The sequence below is a fragment of the Myxine glutinosa genome, chromosome 4 (assembly GCF_964187855.1).
Source record: "Myxine glutinosa chromosome 4, kmMyxGlut1.1, whole genome shotgun sequence".
Taxonomy (NCBI): Eukaryota; Metazoa; Chordata; class Myxini; order Myxiniformes; family Myxinidae; genus Myxine; species Myxine glutinosa.
The window spans coordinates 183,180,460-183,198,248 of NC_136264.1; the positions used below are offsets into that span (position 1 = coordinate 183,180,460).

General features: G+C 44.3%; 1 protein-coding gene across 5 annotated transcripts in view; it reads right to left on the reverse strand.

Moving 5' to 3' along the window:
* LOC137425546 (sodium- and chloride-dependent taurine transporter) overlaps positions 1-17,229 on the reverse strand; it is a 62,947-nt gene extending 45,718 nt beyond the window's left edge. The window contains exons 1-8 of one of the 5 annotated variants that reach the window (XM_068114087.2): positions 16,937-17,229; positions 16,032-16,301; positions 12,928-13,062; positions 11,962-12,211; positions 11,508-11,640; positions 2,159-2,293; positions 1,952-2,055; positions 598-722 (exon numbers count right to left, since the gene is read on the reverse strand). In XM_068114087.2, coding sequence (XP_067970188.2) covers positions 598-722; positions 1,952-2,055; positions 2,159-2,293; positions 11,508-11,640; positions 11,962-12,211; positions 12,928-13,062; positions 16,032-16,266 — 1,117 coding nt within the window. In that variant the 5' untranslated portion in view covers positions 16,267-16,301; positions 16,937-17,229. Of the gene's footprint in view, positions 1-597; positions 723-1,951; positions 2,056-2,158; positions 2,294-11,507; positions 11,641-11,961; positions 12,212-12,927; positions 13,063-16,031; positions 16,382-16,477; positions 16,661-16,683 lie in introns of those variants that run through there. The other 4 variants (XM_068114089.2, XM_078776786.1, XM_068114088.2 and 1 more) reach the window with 4 other exon arrangements.
* Between the last annotated feature and the right edge of the window lie 560 nt (positions 17,230-17,789).

Genomic DNA, 17,789 nt, shown 5'->3' on the forward strand with positions numbered 1-17,789 from the left:
CATGCAACCCAAAATGTAATTGTTGGACAGACCTTTTGTTGTTGTTGTATTTGTTTTAAATCAAAGAGCTTCAAACCAAATTGATGTAATGGCAAAACCACAACCTGCTTAGCAGCTCCAGTGATGCAGGTGATAACTTGCGTTTAACAAACCACCAGACTTTTCCTTATCAAAGCAGCAACAGCAGGGTTAGCTTGGGCACATCTGGTTGAGACAATCAAAATGTTTAACCAACTGTAAAACGACTATAAAATGCCCGTCAATCTATCAAGTGGCACGTATTGGTTATTTAGCGACGGATGTATCTGAACAGCAATTTTTCATGGGTGTTGGAGAAAGAACACGTGCAAACTCTCACATGCACAAACACGTGCAAACACTTACCCATCACTTTATCGCTGTTAAAGTTGAAAAAGAATCAAATCAAGGTTTTCTTAATCGTTCCAAACAGCACATGAACACCCTCAAAAGCTTTTAAGAATAAAGTGCAAGCAGAGAAAGAGAGAGAGGGAGACATTCATTTTGACAAACGCTCAAGGGATCCGAGTTCAATGGAAACTGGACCGAGTGGTATGTATGAGAAAGATTTGCACATACCGGATTCTGCGACATCAGCAATGCTCACTCCTTGCTCTTGAGCCATGAAGCCGAGGATGGCGAAAATGGCAAAACCAGCAAAAAAACTTGTCCCACTGTTCATGCACGATAGCAGCACACAGGACCTGGTTAAAAAGAAAACAGGTTGGGGAAGGGTGGAGGAGTTACTTTGACCCCCCCCCCCCCCCTCCTAGATCTTAAGCATTGGTTACCCTGCTTAAACCTTCACCGTGTCAATCAAAAAGTTAATTTTTTTTTTTTTTCATGCATTCAAATGACGAGGCCATCGGAATCGATGCTTCACGAAATGCAAGTAAAACAAAAATCGATGTCCTTTTAAACCTGTATTTGTTAAAGGTGTATTTATGAAAGTCAATACTTAAGAATAGCAGAGAGCACAATGCAAGCGATAAAAAACAAGAATGCTTCCGGTGACCATCGGCGGAGGCATTACAAAAATAATAATAATAAAAACCAGAGACCTTAAACTTGAATAATTATTGGAGCAAACATAGCAGAATTAACAGGTTAATCTTCCATTTGGACCAAAGGCTGAATAAAGTCTTCGAGATTTGGTTGCTGACGATTACAACGTCTGCAAGTGCTGATAAGATTAATAGTTCTGAAATTCATAACTCACCAGCAGCATAAAGTACAGAGGCCATATTTAGAGCATCCATGCCAAAAAAAATAACTAAACCAAATCAATATCCTTAAATCTGGCATTATCTCTTCATGACATCTTTATGAAGAGCTATTGTACTCATGTTAATGTTAAACTTGGACCTAAAACACATTCAGATGTCAAACACTGCAAAATGTTTGGCAGCCACACTGATGGTTTCCACATGTATTTATGTCCATGGGTGAGACCAGGGTGGAGACAGACCGATCCCGAGTGCGTGCCTAAGCCACCTTTGGGGAACCAAGATGCCGGCACAGCAAAAACCCTCAAAATACTAAACTTGCAACTGGAAAAGAAAGAAAATTCTTCTACAAATTTATGGTACACAATTGCAAATGAGGAAATCTCTAAGCAGGACCACATAGTCTGATCCATGCAGGAAAAAGCAACAAAACATGATCATCAAGAGCAAAATTGGCTACAAGATTGCTCAAGACGAGCAACAAAACTTTAAAACCTACTTCAGCAACATACAACTAACAGCAATTATTTGGCATATATTTTGCATCAATATTCTATTGCAGAAGGAAAAAAAAATCATGTCATCTTCGATGGTCAGTGTTGCCCCCGACATTCTCACCCACAACCCCCTTCCACACCCAACCCCTTCCCCCGACCAATCAATTGCTGCTTGTTGCTGGCGAGCCATCATTGCGAACGACCTCACACCTGTAACAGTTGTAGTCGTACTTGTTGTAGCTGCCCAACGATGTCATAACACCAATGCAAACAGTATAAGAATAGAAGATCTGTGTCCCTGCATCGATCCACACCTGGCAGCAGAAGCAAACACTAATCCCTTGCTGAAAGAAACCCATTTCCCCTGCAATTTGCAGCAGCTATCGAATAAAAGTGATGAGCGGTGCACATTAATACTTGAGGATAAGCAAGGTATTCGAGCTTCGGGTACAAGTAGTACTTGATGCCCTCAGATGCTCCAGGCAGGGTCACACCACGAATGAAGAGCACGACAAGCATAAGGAGGGGAAAGGTTGCCGTGAAGTAGACGATCTGAAAGTCAAGAAGGGGGTTTGGGTTCAAGTGAGCGCTAGGCACTTTCATTGATCAAAACAAAGTTCATAAACCGATTTTACCTTGAAATACTGTCGGACCCTGCTATTCGCGGGGAATACGTTCCTGGAAAGTGCTGCGAATTGCGAAACCGCGAACGGCAGGGCATCGTTTCAATGGAAAAAGGAGTGATCGGTTCCTGAATCACGAAAATCCGCAAATGGCAAGGCAAAATCCACGAATGTCGAGGCAAAACCCACGAATAGAGGCAAATCCCACAAATAGAGGCAAATCCCACAAATAGAGGCAAATCCCACGAATAGAGGCAAATCCCACGAATAGAGGCAAATCCCACGAATAGAGGCAAATCCCACGAATAGAGGCAAATCCCACGAATGCAAGCCATGTTTCAATAGGGAAAAGGGAGACAGCTCTGTTGGAATATCCCGCAAAGAATCCCACAAAGCAATGTTTACCGTCTGTTTGGATATCCCGCAAAGCATCCCACAAAGCAATGTTTACCATCTGTTTGGATATCCTGCAAAGCATCCCACAAACCAAAACTTTAAAACCTACTTCAGCAACATCAAGGGAAGCGAGAACGAGAACTTATCTTATCTTTGGGATATCCCACAAAGCATTCCACAAAGCAATGTTTACCATGTGAATGGTGGGATATCAAATGAAGCTATTCACAGGGTGAATGACGGTACATCATCCCTCAAAGCAGCATTTACTGTGTGAATGTAAACTCTTTGCTATCTCTTTGCTGATGACCACTCTCTGCCGCTCCATTCCTCATTCCTCAGATCGGCAGTCTGCAACCTCCTCACTCTGCAGACCTGGACAAAATCAGACTGGGCAAACAAGTGGAACACGTCTTTCAATCCTGACAAATCTCTCACTCTTACGATGTCTCTCCGAAAAGACCGACTGGACAACCCTCCCATCTACTTTCTGAATAATCCTCTCCAAGAAGTTCTGTCACTCAAGCTTTTGGGTCTCACTATCTGCCATGATCTTTCCTGGGAAAACCACATTTCCAAGCTGGCCTCCAAAGCCAGTCGCTGACTGGGCATCCTCCGTCGTGCGAAGTCCTTCCTTGGCACACCTGAGCTCCTCACCACATACAAGGCTTTCAACCGCAGCTCAATGGAATACTGCTATCCCCTCTGGGCTGGTGCTCCTGCCTCACACCTAGCTCGTCTTCACGCTGTTGAAACCAAAGCGTTCAGAATCAATGGAATCTCCCGTGATGACGCTATCTCCGAGGGCCTTTCACTTACTCACCGCAGGCAGGTTGGTGGTCTTTCCGTCTTCTACAGACTCCTATCCGGCCTTGCTCCCCCAGCTCTCTCTGGGCTCTGTCCCCTAAATATTCCTGCAGGTCGCACAAGATCTGCCTGCAACCCTCTTATGGTTAAACTGCCAAAATCAAGACTCTCTGCTCACCTTCCTCCTTCATTCCTCTTTTCTCCTGCCTCTGGAACAAACTCCCTCACTCTCTTCAATCCCACTCCTCCCTCCAGGTCTTTAAAACGGCTGTTCACCACCATCTCTTATCTTCCCCAATCCAAAACCTTGATCTTTTCTACCCCCGCTAATTTCACCCCAAATCCACTTTTTTGAGGTGACTTTTGTCTTCTTTCCAGGAAGTCCTTGGTGTCCTTGCGTTTTATACCTATCATGCCTCCCCCCAGGCCCTCTCCCTCCCACACATCTCCTGATGTTCCTGCTCTCAAATGTTGTTTGTGTGCTTCCTCCCCTTCTCTCCCCATCTTGTCGACCGCTCCCCTTTTTATATACTTTGTTTGCTTGTTTGTTTGATTTGTTTGTTTGATAAATGTTAGCTCTTTCACAAGCCTCGACTCTGTATACAAAAAAAAAAAAAAAATGGTGGGATATCCCGCGAAGCAATAGCAGGATATCACGCAAAGCAACATTCACTGTGTGAACGGTGGGATATCACGTGAAGCTATTCACAGTATGAATGACGCGATATCCCGCGAAGCTTGCTTGGCCGCCAAAGCCATGAAAATGCGAAGCACGGCATTGCAAATTAAGAAGCAGGTCATAATCTTAGATCGTAAAATATGTTGTTTTTTTGCGCATGTCCAGCTGCTTTGTGTGTGGCTGGTGAAAGATACGCGGAACCCGTGAATAGCGGGGTCCGACTGTATATAACCTTTTCAATTCATAAAAAAGTATTCAAAGCAATAAACTGGAATTAGATGATTATTACGGTATAAAATGGATTAACGAAGTAGAAAAAAAAAATTCCATCATAATAAATGTTCCAACATGTATCGAAATTGTCTAATTTTGTGAAGAAACAGTAACCATAAGAACAAAAATGTTTGTCAAGCTCAAGAACAGGCAAATGCAAAATTAGACAGTTGGGGTTATCCATATTCAAGTAATAGTCCGGCAGCTAAGCTAAATATAGCATAACAATTGTGCATTTTGTGAGGAAAGCACCAAATTTGGCACACTAGTAGACTATCATATGATGAAAAGATCTGGATATTAGGCCATCTCAGATTCAGAGATTTGATTTTTCCAAGATTTGCAGATTTTGCAGATTTGCAAGCTGAGATTGCAACGCCAGGGACGGCCGACTCCTTCCTGCGAGCTGCCCATGTCACCCGCACAGGAAGAGCTCATCAAATCACTGCAGCGGCACTGCACATCCTGCAACACCGTGCGTATGAACGCCACTGTATGACATATGCTGATGATGCAGAAGACCTGCCCGAGTTCGAAGACTGGTGTCACCAGAGAGGAGAAGACATTCCCAACTTTCAGTACTGGGCAGCTGTGCTAGAACTAGAGATGTTGGTACTGGTCTATGTGCGTTCTCTGCAGCAGGCTTCATTCACGATATACCTTGATGCCCTGACGGAACTGGTCCCATGGTTCCATGCCTTAGACCACACACACTATGCCAGGTGGTCCCTGTTCACCTGAGGGACATGGTTGCACTCCCAATGAAGCACCCAGATGTAGCCAGAGAAATCAGGGCTGGCAACCTCACTGTACAGAAGACGAAGAAGGTGTTCTCTTCGATCCCAATCGAATCGAAATCTTGTAAAAAATCAAATCTCTGAATCCGAGATGGCCCAATATCCAGATCTTTTCATAATATGATTGTCTACTAGTGTGCCAAATTTGGTGCTTTCCTCACAAAATGCACAATTGTTATGCTAAGTTGCCCCACTATAATAAAATTACAGATAACCAAAATGATTGTACCACGATTTAATAAACAGGAAAGAGGTAGTTATAGCCTCGGGTGACATTTCATGCACGCCTCGAAGACATCCGAAGGTCGATATTCCAACCCTTGGCACATTCTCTCTTACAAATAACCCCTTCACAGCTACTCCTAGATATTCTTGCCAGGAGAAAAATTAGAAGCATTAAATTTGAAAATGCCCATCATTATGGTTCCCTGTTCAATGCAGGTTTGCAAGTGCCACGATCTGGTACAATACGTTGGTACACGAGCAGTGTGGACACTTTGTCAATTGTGTGCATCTGTGTCTGGCCATGCTTCAAATCCATGATCATTGTATGGGTGAAGTGTTGGCAAATGCGAGGTACTCCCCAAGCCATTTAAAACATATCGACAAGATATGCCATCATTCCACACCAACACAGTTGATCCTTCAAAAATAGTATTCTGTTGTCATTATGCTACAATAATGTTATCCTTTTCTCCTTTTTTTTTTTTAACAGGATCTAAGGCTCATTGGGGAACTTGACACACACACACACGGGAAAGTGCCGTCAATTCCCAGGGTACTCTGGTTACCAGCAATGCCACAACAATGGCACTGCCTTTCTCACAACACTCAGAGTGGCATACCTTAAGGAGGAATCTCCTCCAACCTATGGGCCATGCTCTTATGCTTTTTTTTTTTCTTCTTTTTTTTTCAATGCTGAACGTCAAGCAAGGAGATAGCACGTACCATTAAAACAAAGTCTTTTGCAAGACTCAGCCAGTTTGATCCACCGACCTAACAGACTCAGGAGAGACGCTCAAACCATTACACCACCAATCAAGACCCTCTATTCACTTTTACTCTTTCATTCCCCTTTTCTCCCGCCGCTGGAACAAACTCCCTCACTCCCTTCAATCCCACTCATCCCTCCAGATCTTTAAAACAGGTGTTCACCACCATCTCTTATCTTCCCTCATCCAAAACCTTGATCTTTTCTACCCCCGTCAATTCACCCCAGATCGACTTTTTTGAAACACTGACTTCTTTCCTGGAAGTCCTAGCAGTGTCCATGTTTTTTTGTTTTTTTTAACCTCTCCCACCCCCACACCCCTTTCCATGCCTCCCCGCCCCCCAAAGCCCTCTCCCTCCCACAGATCTCCCGATGTCCCTGCTCTCAAATGTTGGTCCCTGTACTTTTGTTGGTCCCGATGTCCCTGAACTTGCGTTGGTCCTGATGTCCCTGTACTTGTGTGCTTCCCCCTCTCACCCCATTAGTCAGGTTCACTATGTCAATAAATTATATTTCGTTCAAAATCATGGTAGATTAGCAAACCTATACATTTTTGGAAAGGTTATAGCATAAGGAAACTAAAAATCAATGTTTACATTTGGAGAGATACCTGTATGGCGGCCATTTTGGATTTTCTAAATGGCCACTGTAAAATACATATTTTGTTATATTTCTGTCTCTAATTACCCTAAAAACTTTTAAAAATATACCAAACCTATATTTTCAGGGACAAGGAATCCAATGAAAGTATCAAATTAGTGCTATGGGGTATGGTAAGACACGAATCAAAGGTTTTGAATTGCAAAATACTGTCTTTATATTCGCGATAAGTTGCATAATCAAATACATGTTATCATTTTGTACAGGCAGTTAATAACATCAAAATGTGTCACAATAATTCATATCACCAAACATACACAGGCAGTCAGCAAAATCATACATACACATGCAGTCAGTATAACTTCACATCTACACAGGCAGTCAATGACAAACTATACACAGGCAGTCAATGGCATCAAACATACACGATTACAGAATATGCCATTTAGAGTTCGTCATCACTGTACTGTGTGTCGTATCCGACAATATAGTCCGCATCGTTTTCACAGTCCGTTCCACACAAGCAAAGGTCGGTCAAATTGATTGGCAAATCGAATTGGTCGAATGGTCGATCGAATCGAATTCGATGAATCGAATCGAATCGATCGAATTGGTCGAATGGTCGATCGAAGCGATTGGTCGAATGGAATTGGTCGATTGGTCGAATTGGTCGAATCGAATTGGTCGGAATTGGCAAATGTAAACATTGATTTTCAGATTTTCCATGTAATAACGTTTCCAAAAATGTATAGGTTTGCTAATCTACCATGATTTTGAACGAAAAAACAGTGAACCTGACGACATCTCGTCTCCCGCTCCCTTTATTATGTCTTCTGTGTACTTTTTTTTTTTTTTTGTAATTAATGTTAGCTCTTACACGAGCCTCGATCTTGTATACAAAAAAAAAAGGCTGGCTTAATTTTGGTTTGTATACAATGTTAAGGCTGGTGGAGAAGCGATAATGGATCATGACAACAGTACAAAAGGAACAATATCAAGAGATGAGAGAAAACACCCACTTAAAATATTGATATTCACCTCCTCCAAAGGTGGACAGAGGCTATGTTTTCACAACTGTGTCTAACCAGGATATATCAAAAAGTTAATGACAGATTCGGACGAAATTAGGTGGACAGGTTGGATGTGTGACAAGGCCGAATTGTTTTGGTTTTGGTGAAGATCCGGATATGAGAATTTTTTAAAATCTTCAACAGATTTTCACCATTGAGAAATGCAGCCAAAAAGGATGATGCACAACACAACATTTCAAAAAGTTGTGGACGAGTAATGACAAAACTAGGTGGACGATTTGGTTCGGTGACGAGGATAAGCCAATTATATTTTGGTTCAGGTCTGGATCCAGGGTTAGGCCTATCAGTGGGAAACAAAAACTGTTCAGCCTGGTGGAGGTATGCGCTCCACCGAGTATCGTTCCAGTTACCTCCACCACCAAAGGTGGCTGGAGGTTATGTTTTCACCCCTGTCTGTACACGTTTGTCCGTTTGTGAACAAAATATCTCAAGTTGTGGACGGATTCGGACAAAATTTGGCAGAGATGTGGCGTATGTAACAAGAACGAAATGATTAGATTTTGGTGAAGGTCCGGATTCAGATACCAGAATTTAAGTGATTCTTCACCTTTGGGAGATAGGGCGAAAAACTATACACAGCAAGACATCTCAAAAAGTTGGATGGATTTGGACGAAACTTGGTGGAACGGTTGGGTGTCTGACAAGGACGATTCGATTTTGGTGAAGATCGAATATGGATTCGGATATGAGAATTATTTAATTTTTTCAAGTGATTCTTCACCATTGGGAGATAGGGTCAAAAACGATACATAGCAGGATATCTCAAAAAGTTATGGATGGATTTGGACGAAACTTGTTGGACAGGTTGTGTGTGTGACAATGAAGAATCGATTCAATTTCGATGAAGATCCGGATCCGGATCCAGCTAGAATAATTTTTTTAAAGTGATCTTTACCATTGAGTGATATGGCCAACCAGGTGGAGGTATGCTCTCTACTGAGTGCCGTTCTAGTTTTTCTATGCATATATGCTCGACTGTGTATGTACATTGTACACGTACGCATACACAACTGATATAGGAATGAAAAAAAAAAAAAGAAGGAATCAAGGAAAGGCTCCGAAGTCCTTTTGAATAAATCAAATAGAAGACAAGGCTTGTGGAAGATTAAATACGTAATGATGCTAAGAATGGAGCACTATACCAAAGCTGGAAGTTGGCTCCACAAAAGGGGGAAAATGGGTCAAAGGATTACAACCAAACTGTCAGGCTGGATTTAGATTATCAAACAAGAGAGAAGATTAAATGATAAGCACAAGATGGAACATGTTCTCCCTTCTTAGAAGAAATGTTAATACAATATGTGCATTGGCCCTCAGAGATCACCCAATGAGCATTTCATCTAAATGTCCTGCTGGAAAGTAAACGTAGTACAGAAATATCTGCATTCACAGCAAACTTATTGACCACTGTTCTTGCCAAAATGCAAAGTTCAAGAACCACAGCGTCTGTAGCATCGTCTCACTGCTTGCCAAATTTTAGGGGATGGCACAAAGCCAGTCTCCATGCATGTCTTTACATTTGCCTGTGCAGATATCCTTGTTACCTCCACCACCAAAGGTGGATGAAGTTATGTTTTCACCCCTGTCTGTCTGTGTTTGTTACTTGCAAAATCGAAGATTTTTCAAATATATTGGTCGGTTGCGTTTGTGGTTCCGTCTGTTTGTTTGTCACCGGTCTACAGGTCACAATTCTAAACCGATCGTCACGAAACTTCACCAAGGTGTATAGATCGCCCCAATTGAGAAGCCTATTGTTTTTGGGGTCAAAAGGGCAACATAGGCCAAAGGTCACCAACTTTGCCAAATTTCTAAAATCCTCAATTTTCATCCGATTGACTTGAAATTTGAAGAGGACTTGCATATCTGGTCACTGAATTCATCCACCAAGTATTTTTGAGGTCAACATAGGCCAAATTTCTAAAATCACCAATTTTCATTTGATTGACTTGAAATTCTAAGAGGATTTACATATATGGTCACTGAATTCAACCACATTTTTGAGGTCAACATCAGCCAAGTTAACATCCTCAATTTTCATCTGATTGACTTGAAAATTGACCAGCATTTGCACATCGTCACTAAATAGGGAAACTATTTGAGGTCAAAAGGTCAACTCAAGGTCAACCTTCCAAAATCATTTTTCATCTGAAAAATCGTCACTTTTCTTCCTTTTGACCTGAGCTTTGATCAAGATTGTCAATTTTAATCTTGATGAAATGGACAATTTGCTGTATCAATGGAATTTTTTTTCTTGGGGGTGGGGGCGGATTTTGCAAGTATCATACTCCGCATGACGTCTTCTCGTTTGTTTATCTGTTTGTGAACAAAATATCTCAAAAAGTTGTGGACGGATTCGGACGAAATTTGGCAGAGATGTAGCGTATGTGACAAGGATGAAATGATTAGATTTTGTTGAAGATCTGGATCTGGCTAGTATAATTTTTTAAGGGATTCTTCACCATTGGGAGATGGGGTCAAAAACGATACATAGCAGGATATCTCAAAAAGTTGTGGATGGATTTGGACAAAACTTGGACAGGTTGCGCATGTGACAAGGAAGAATCGATTCAATTTTGGTGAAGATCAGGATCCGGATCCAGCTAGTATAATTTTTTAAGTGATTCTTCACCATCGAGTGATATGGCCAACCAGGCGATGGTATGCTCTCTACTGAGTGCCGTTGTAGTTCTTCATGTGTTGTACAAGCTCCAACCAGAGCTTTATTCATTAGGGTATGTTCTGTGCGCAGAGAACACGCTTCGCAATATTTAACCACAATGATGGTATATCCTGTTGGTTATCACGAGTACAGCCTTCATTAGAACAAGGGAACAATCATTTAAACAATTTTAGGAACGCAAACTTTGACTAGAACAGCACTTGGTTGGGCGCATAGCTTCGCCACGCTAAATTGTTTACGTTTTGTATCCCATTGATTGGCTGGATCTGGATCCAGACCCAAACCAAAACCAAAAGGCTTATTATTGCCACCTATCCAACTCATCCACTAAGTTTTGTCATAACTCATCCACAACCTTTTGAAATATGACACTATACATCGTTTTTGGCTCTATCTCTCAATGGTGAAGAATCACTTTTTAAAAAATTAAAAATTTCTCATCCATATCCGGATCTTCACCAAAATCAGGGTATATTCGTCCTTGTCACACTCCCAACCTGTCCACCAAGTTTCATCTAAATCCATCCATAACCTTTTGAAATATCGTTTTACAAGTAGATATAGCTTTTAACCCCATCACTCAATGGTGAAGAATCACTAAAGAGATATCCTGCTCACAGACAAGCAGACAGGTTGAAAACATGACCTCCACCCACCTATGGTGGCGGAGGTAATTAAACCATGCTTGCAGGGCCAATAGTCCATCTGGAATTTCTGCAGCAACTCATTAGCTACTCCAGCAAGGAAAATGCCAAGAAACACTTCAAATCAAAGACCCAACAAACATTTCAAAACATAGAAATAAGATTGCTGTCCTACTTTACTTTACCTTGCCTGTGACCTTCACTCCTCTCCAGATGGAGAAAAATACAATGACCCACATTGCAAGCATACAGAGCACAAGGTCCCACTGAAGATCTCCGACCTCCTCCATTCCTTTGCTGAGGTCCAAAACTTTCCGTCTGTCAAAGAGGTTTGTGAGACTTATACAAAACAATGGCATATACGTACACTTATACAGTTTAATAGACAAGAACAATGACAATAACTCAGTGTTTTTAGTGAAATGGATGTCTACATTTATTCGTCACACATGCACCAAATATGGCAAGGGGTGTGTCGTTTACCTTTACTTATTCACAGCCCCAACCGTACCATAACAAAATTATTAAACCACCCTCAAGCTTATCGTATTTTCAAGCTCATTCTAAATGTACATGCACAACGATGGATGAAACAGATCAGAAACGGACTATATGCATTAAAAAATGTAACATGCTTACTCCCAGAACTCAGTAACGGGCGAGACATAGTTGTCGAGCGAAGAGTTGTAGATAGCAGACATGTTGCCAGCCGTAAGGTTTCTCCTCATTGTGTCCTCCAAACAATTGGGTGTGTTCCACGTGTTGTTACAGCTAGCCCAGGGCAAGTTGCTGTTGAAGGAATGAGCCAAGTAGAACAACGTCCAAGCCAGAATGACGATGTAGTTGATACTCATCATGGATACGATGATAACAGAGCTGTACCCGATGCCTGTAGATGGAGGGATGGTCATCAACGCCACACCAGAGCCACGATGTGGCAACTGGGGCAAAGCCTGCGCTCACCTCACTTGGTAATAAGGCAAGTGCAGGATATCTTTTTTAAGAAATCACAAAACAAACAAAAACAAATAAAATTGATGGATCTCTATTTATTTACTCGATTTATTACACGAATTGCACTTATAAATAAAAACCCATTTCCTTATTACCAACGATGGATGCGTCCCTGCAGACACTGTCAAGGTCACAACAAAGCAGCACACACGTAACCTCTACCATCCAATAAACCAAGAAATTCCACTACTAATCCTCACAAATGCATTATTAAACTCGTACTTGCAACCTTCCATTCCCGATGACCTTCCCTTCTCACTTGCTCGAGTGGAATAAGTCATTTGTTCCACTGGTTATTCCGAAGGAAAATCCCAGCGAGTGACACTTCTTGACATTTTATCTTGCCAGACCAATTTTTTTATATATATATATAAAATTCCCCAAACCACAGGGATTTCTTAAAACATTTTATGCACGTTTCACATTTATGATACATCTTTTTTTTAACCTCATCACAAACTAGAGTCATTCCGTTAATATAACTCATGAATTACCTGCGAATAACCCCGGATGTGGATGCGGCGGTTAAACAAGAGCCAGATTAAAAATAAATAAATAAACCACACGCGCGGACAAACAAGGGTGACTGACCAGTAAGCAAGGGACATACAGTGCGCCAGCACGAAATGCCACCTTGCGCGGTGAATTGTCCGAGTGCCACCTCCATGAAGAAGAGTGGAATGCCACCCCCCAGCAAGAATACGCCGTACGGGATGAGAAAGGCTCCTGGACAAGACCAAGGCAAAGCAAAGCGAGTAAACATGTTACCATGGTGAATGGATAGAGACTTTGCAGGAAAGGTGACATATTTTCATTTGTCCCCTATGCACAAGGTCACAATGGAGATGGCACGGATTAAACAGCCTATGTACAGTTGTATCAATGACAACCATATCAACATTGCATTTGTGCTTGTGGGAGTGGGGGTGAGGGTGAGGGTGAGGGAAGTTTCAGTGTGGGGGAAGGCTAGGTGGGTATGTTGAGGAGTGGTATGTGGGTGTAGAGTTGGGGTAATATGTGGGTGTAGGGTTGGGGTAATATGTGGGTGTAGGGTTGGGGTAATATGTGGGTGTAGGGTTGGGGTAATATGTGGGTGTAGGGTTGGGGTAATATGTGGGTGTAGGGTTGGGGTAATATGTGGGTGTAGGGTTGGGGTAATATGTGGGTGTAGGGTTTGGGTAATATGTGGGTGTAGGGTTTGGGTAATATGTGGGTGTAGGGTTGAGGTGACAATGTGGGTTTAGAGTTGGGGTGACAATGTGGGTTTAGAGTTGGGGTGACAATGTGGGTTTAGAGTTGGGGTGACAATGTGGGTTTAGAGTTGGGGTGACAATGTGGGTTTAGAGTTGGGGTGACAATGTGGGTTTAGAGTTGGGGTGACAATGTGGGTGTAGGGTTGGGGTGACAATGTGGGTTTAGGGTTGGGGTGACAATGTGGGTGTAAGGTTGGGGTGACAATGTGGGTGTGGGGTTGGGGTGATTTGTGGGTTTAGGGTTGGGGTGACAATGTGGGTTTAGGATTGGGGTGACAATGTGGGTTTAGGGTTGGGGTGACAATGTGGGTTTAGGGTTGGGGTGACAATGTGGGTTTAGGGTTGGGGTGACAATGTGGGTTTAGGGTTGGGGTGACAATGTGGGTTTAGGGTTGGGGTGACAATGTGGGTTTAGGGTTGGGGTGACAATGTGGGTTTAGGGTTGGGGTGACAATGTGGGTTTAGGGTTGGGGTGACAATGTGGGTTTAGGGTTGGGGTGACAATGTGGGTTTAGGGTTGGGGTGACAATGTGGGTTTAGGGTTGGGGTGACAATGTGGGTTTAGGGTTGGGGTGACTGAGTTTGGGGTTGGGGTGACAATGTAGGTTCATGGTTGGGGTGACGATGTGGGTTTAGGGTTGGGGTGACAATGTGGGTTTAGGGTTGGGGTGACAATGTGGGTTTAGGGTTGGGGTGACAATGTGGGTTTAGAGTTTGGGTGACAATGTGGGTTTAGAGTTGGGGTGACAATGTGGGTTTGGAGTTGGGGTGACAATGTGGGTTTAGAGTTGGGGTGACAATGTGGGTTTAGAGTTGGGGTGACAATGTGGGTTTAGAGTTGGGGTGACAATGTGGGTTTAGAGTTGGGGTGACAATGTGGGTTTAGAGTTGGGGTGACAATGTGGGTTTAGAGTTGGGGTGACAATGTGGGTTTAGAGTTGGGGTGACAATGTGGGTTTAGAGTTGGGGTGACAATGTGGGTGTAAGGTTGGGGTGACAATGTGGGCTTAGGGTTGGGCTGACAATGTGGGTTTAGGGTCGGGGTGACTGGGTTTAGGGTCGGGGTGACAATGTGGGTTTAGGGTCGGGGTGACAATGTGGGTTTAGGGTCGGGGTGACAATGTGGGTTTAGGGTCGGGGTGACAATGTGGGTTTAGGGTCGGGGTGACAATGTGGGTTTAGGGTCGGGGTGACAATGTGGGTTTAGGGTCGGGGTGACAATGTGGGTTTAGGGTCGGGGTGACAATGTGGGTTTAGGGTCGGGGTGACAATGTGGGTTTAGGGTCGGGGTGACAATGTGGGTTTAGGGTCGGGGTGACAGTGTGGGTTTAGGGTCGGGGTGACAATGTGGGTTTAGGGTCGGGGTGACAATGTGGGTTTAGGGTCGGGGTGACAATGTGGGTTTAGGGTCGGGGTGACAATGTGGTTTTAGGGTCGGGGTGACAATGTGGGTTTAGGGTCGGGGTGACAATGTGGGTTTAGGGTCGGGGTGACAATGTGGGTTTAGGGTTGGGGTGACAATGTGGGTTTAGGGTTGGGGTGACAATGTGGGTTTAGGGTTGGGGTGACAATGTGGGTTTAGGGTTGGGGTGACAATGTGGGTTTAGGGTTGGGGTGACAATGTGGGTTTAGGGTTGGGGTGACAATGTGGGTTTAGGGTTGGGGTGACAATGTGGGTTTAGGGTTGGGGTGACAATGTGGGTTTAGGGTTGGGGTGACAATGTGGGTTTAGGGTTGGGGTGACAATGTGGGTTTAGGGTTGGGGTGACAATGTGGGTTTAGGGTTGGGGTGACAATGTGGGTTTAGGGTTGGGGTGACAATGTGGGTTTAGGGTTGGGGTGACAATGTGGGTTTAGGGTTGGGGTGACAATGTGGGTTTAGGGTTGGGGTAACAATGTGGGTTTAGGGTTGGGGTAACAATGTGGGTTTAGGGTTGGGGTGACAATGTAGGTTTAGGGTTTGGGTGACAATGTGAGTTTAGGGTTGGGGTGACAATGTGAGTTTAGGGTTGGGGTGACAATGTGGATGTAGGTTTGGGAGAAAGGGGGAGGTATGTGGGTGTAGGGTTGGGCGTTGGGTGTAGGGTAGGGTTGGGCGTGGGAGAGGGTATGTAAGTGTTCGGGTAGCAGGTGGGATAAGGTGGAAGTGCGGGATATACAAGTGTTGGGGGTGGGGGGAGGGGGGGTTTGGCTGTGCACGCTCCGCGCGAGCCCCAAACAAAGGACTCTTTTGTCTCCCACGCGGCCGGTTCGGGACCCAAAACCACGCGCTGTCACAATGAAGCGCAAATAATCTAAAACAAACAAATCAAATCACTCAATAAATAAAAATCACGAAGCAAGCATGGCTCGGGGAGTCGAACGCCCGGGTGGGGAGAAATCATGGAAGCGGACAAAGAGGAGAGCAAAGAGCGTAAAGCATTCCGTATGGCGTATACGAACCCCCGCCATGCTTGTAGCACAGGTACGGGAACCTCCAGACGTTGCCCAGTCCGATGAAGCCTCCAGCCACGGACAGGACGAAATCCAAACGACTGCTCCATTGCTCGCGTTGGGTCACCGTGCGCACCACGATCTCCCCGGGAGCTTCCACGACGGGCGGCAGAGACTCGAACTCGTAGTCGCGTCCACACGTCTCGGCGTCCTTGCGCTGCTCCTGGTCGTGTAGCTGAGCCATGATTCCGCCGTCCTGCCTTGTCAGCGACCCCAGATCTACGAGCGAAGGAACACGAGCGTCGAGCGTCGATACCCCAGAGAAAGCCCCCACCACCTGCCGCGTACACACAGCGACCCTACACCTACTCGAGATCCTCCACCCACGACGATGGTGTGCCGGGAAAAAAATTATATCGATTATATTACAACAATAAAGGAATAAAACTACATACAACGATCCGTTGATTTGACGTCGTTTTCTTTCCGAACACCGCACGAACGATTTATCAATGGACGACCGTTTCAAATAAGAGGCAAAATGGTGCCGCAGCCGTTACCTCGTGCCAGTGTGCACGTGTTAATAGATTGTGCGTGTTATCTATTAAATATATAAACATATATTTTTTTAAATATATATATATAACACACACACACGCACGCTTGTTAAATACGCCTCACACCAAACTGCCTTGGTACTGCAGGGAGACAACCGCTCAGTATTTTTCCATCCCTAACACGCGGGAACGACGACACGAATTTATAAGAACAGCCGGTAGCGCCGCCTCTCCTTTTGTCTGAAGCTCAAAGCTTCGATCCCGGCTCCCGGGCAAATAAACACGGAGCACCAGGTTCGAAGCACAGAATGTGAGAGTGTGCAGTCGTGAGTGATGAGGCTGGACGGCCTGGCGGACCTCGTGGTGCTCGGCACGCGATGGACGTCGAGGTCGCGCTCCTTCTTGGGGTAACGAGGGTGTTCGCTTTGTCAGTTTTTCCGCTCTGACGACTCAAAAAAAAAACAGCCACCAGAATTACCGTGCGGACGAGAACCTTACACCGCCTGAATGCACATACGTCATTAATCGTGATTTCAAATGAAAAAGATACACTTGAATTTGAAAACTAGCTGTGAGGACGTTACAGAGCTACCGATGATTAAATATATATGGACTGTCGGTTACATCAATCATTTCGAGCTTTGCAGTACACCGGGTCTTGTGGGAAGAATGTGTTTATAGAGCGGGAGGAAACCCACACCCACCTCCTCCCCCTGTTTCCTCTCTCTGTCCCTCACTCCTACGTCTTCCTCTACCTCCTCACCCTTCATTCTCTTCTTTCACCTCATCGCCCTTCATTCTCTTTCTCCACCTCCTCACCCTTCATTCTCTTCTTTCACCTCCTCGCCCTTCATTCTCTTTCTCCACCTCCTCACCCTTCATTCTCTTTCTCCACCTCCTCACCCTTCATTCTCTTTCTCCACCTCCTCACCCTTCATTCACTTCTTTCACCGCCTCGCCCTTCATTCTCTTCTTTCACCTCCTCGCCCTTCATTCTCTTTCTCCACCTCCTCACCCTTCATTCTCTTCTTTCACCTCCTCGCCCTTCATTCTCTTTCTCCACCTCCTCGCCCTTCATTCTCTTTCTCCACCTCCTCACCCTTCATTCTCTTTCTCCACCTCCTCACCCTTCATTCTCTTTCTCCACCTCCTCACCCTTCATTCTCTTCTTTCACCTCCTCGCCCTTCATTCTCTTTCTCCACCTCCTCA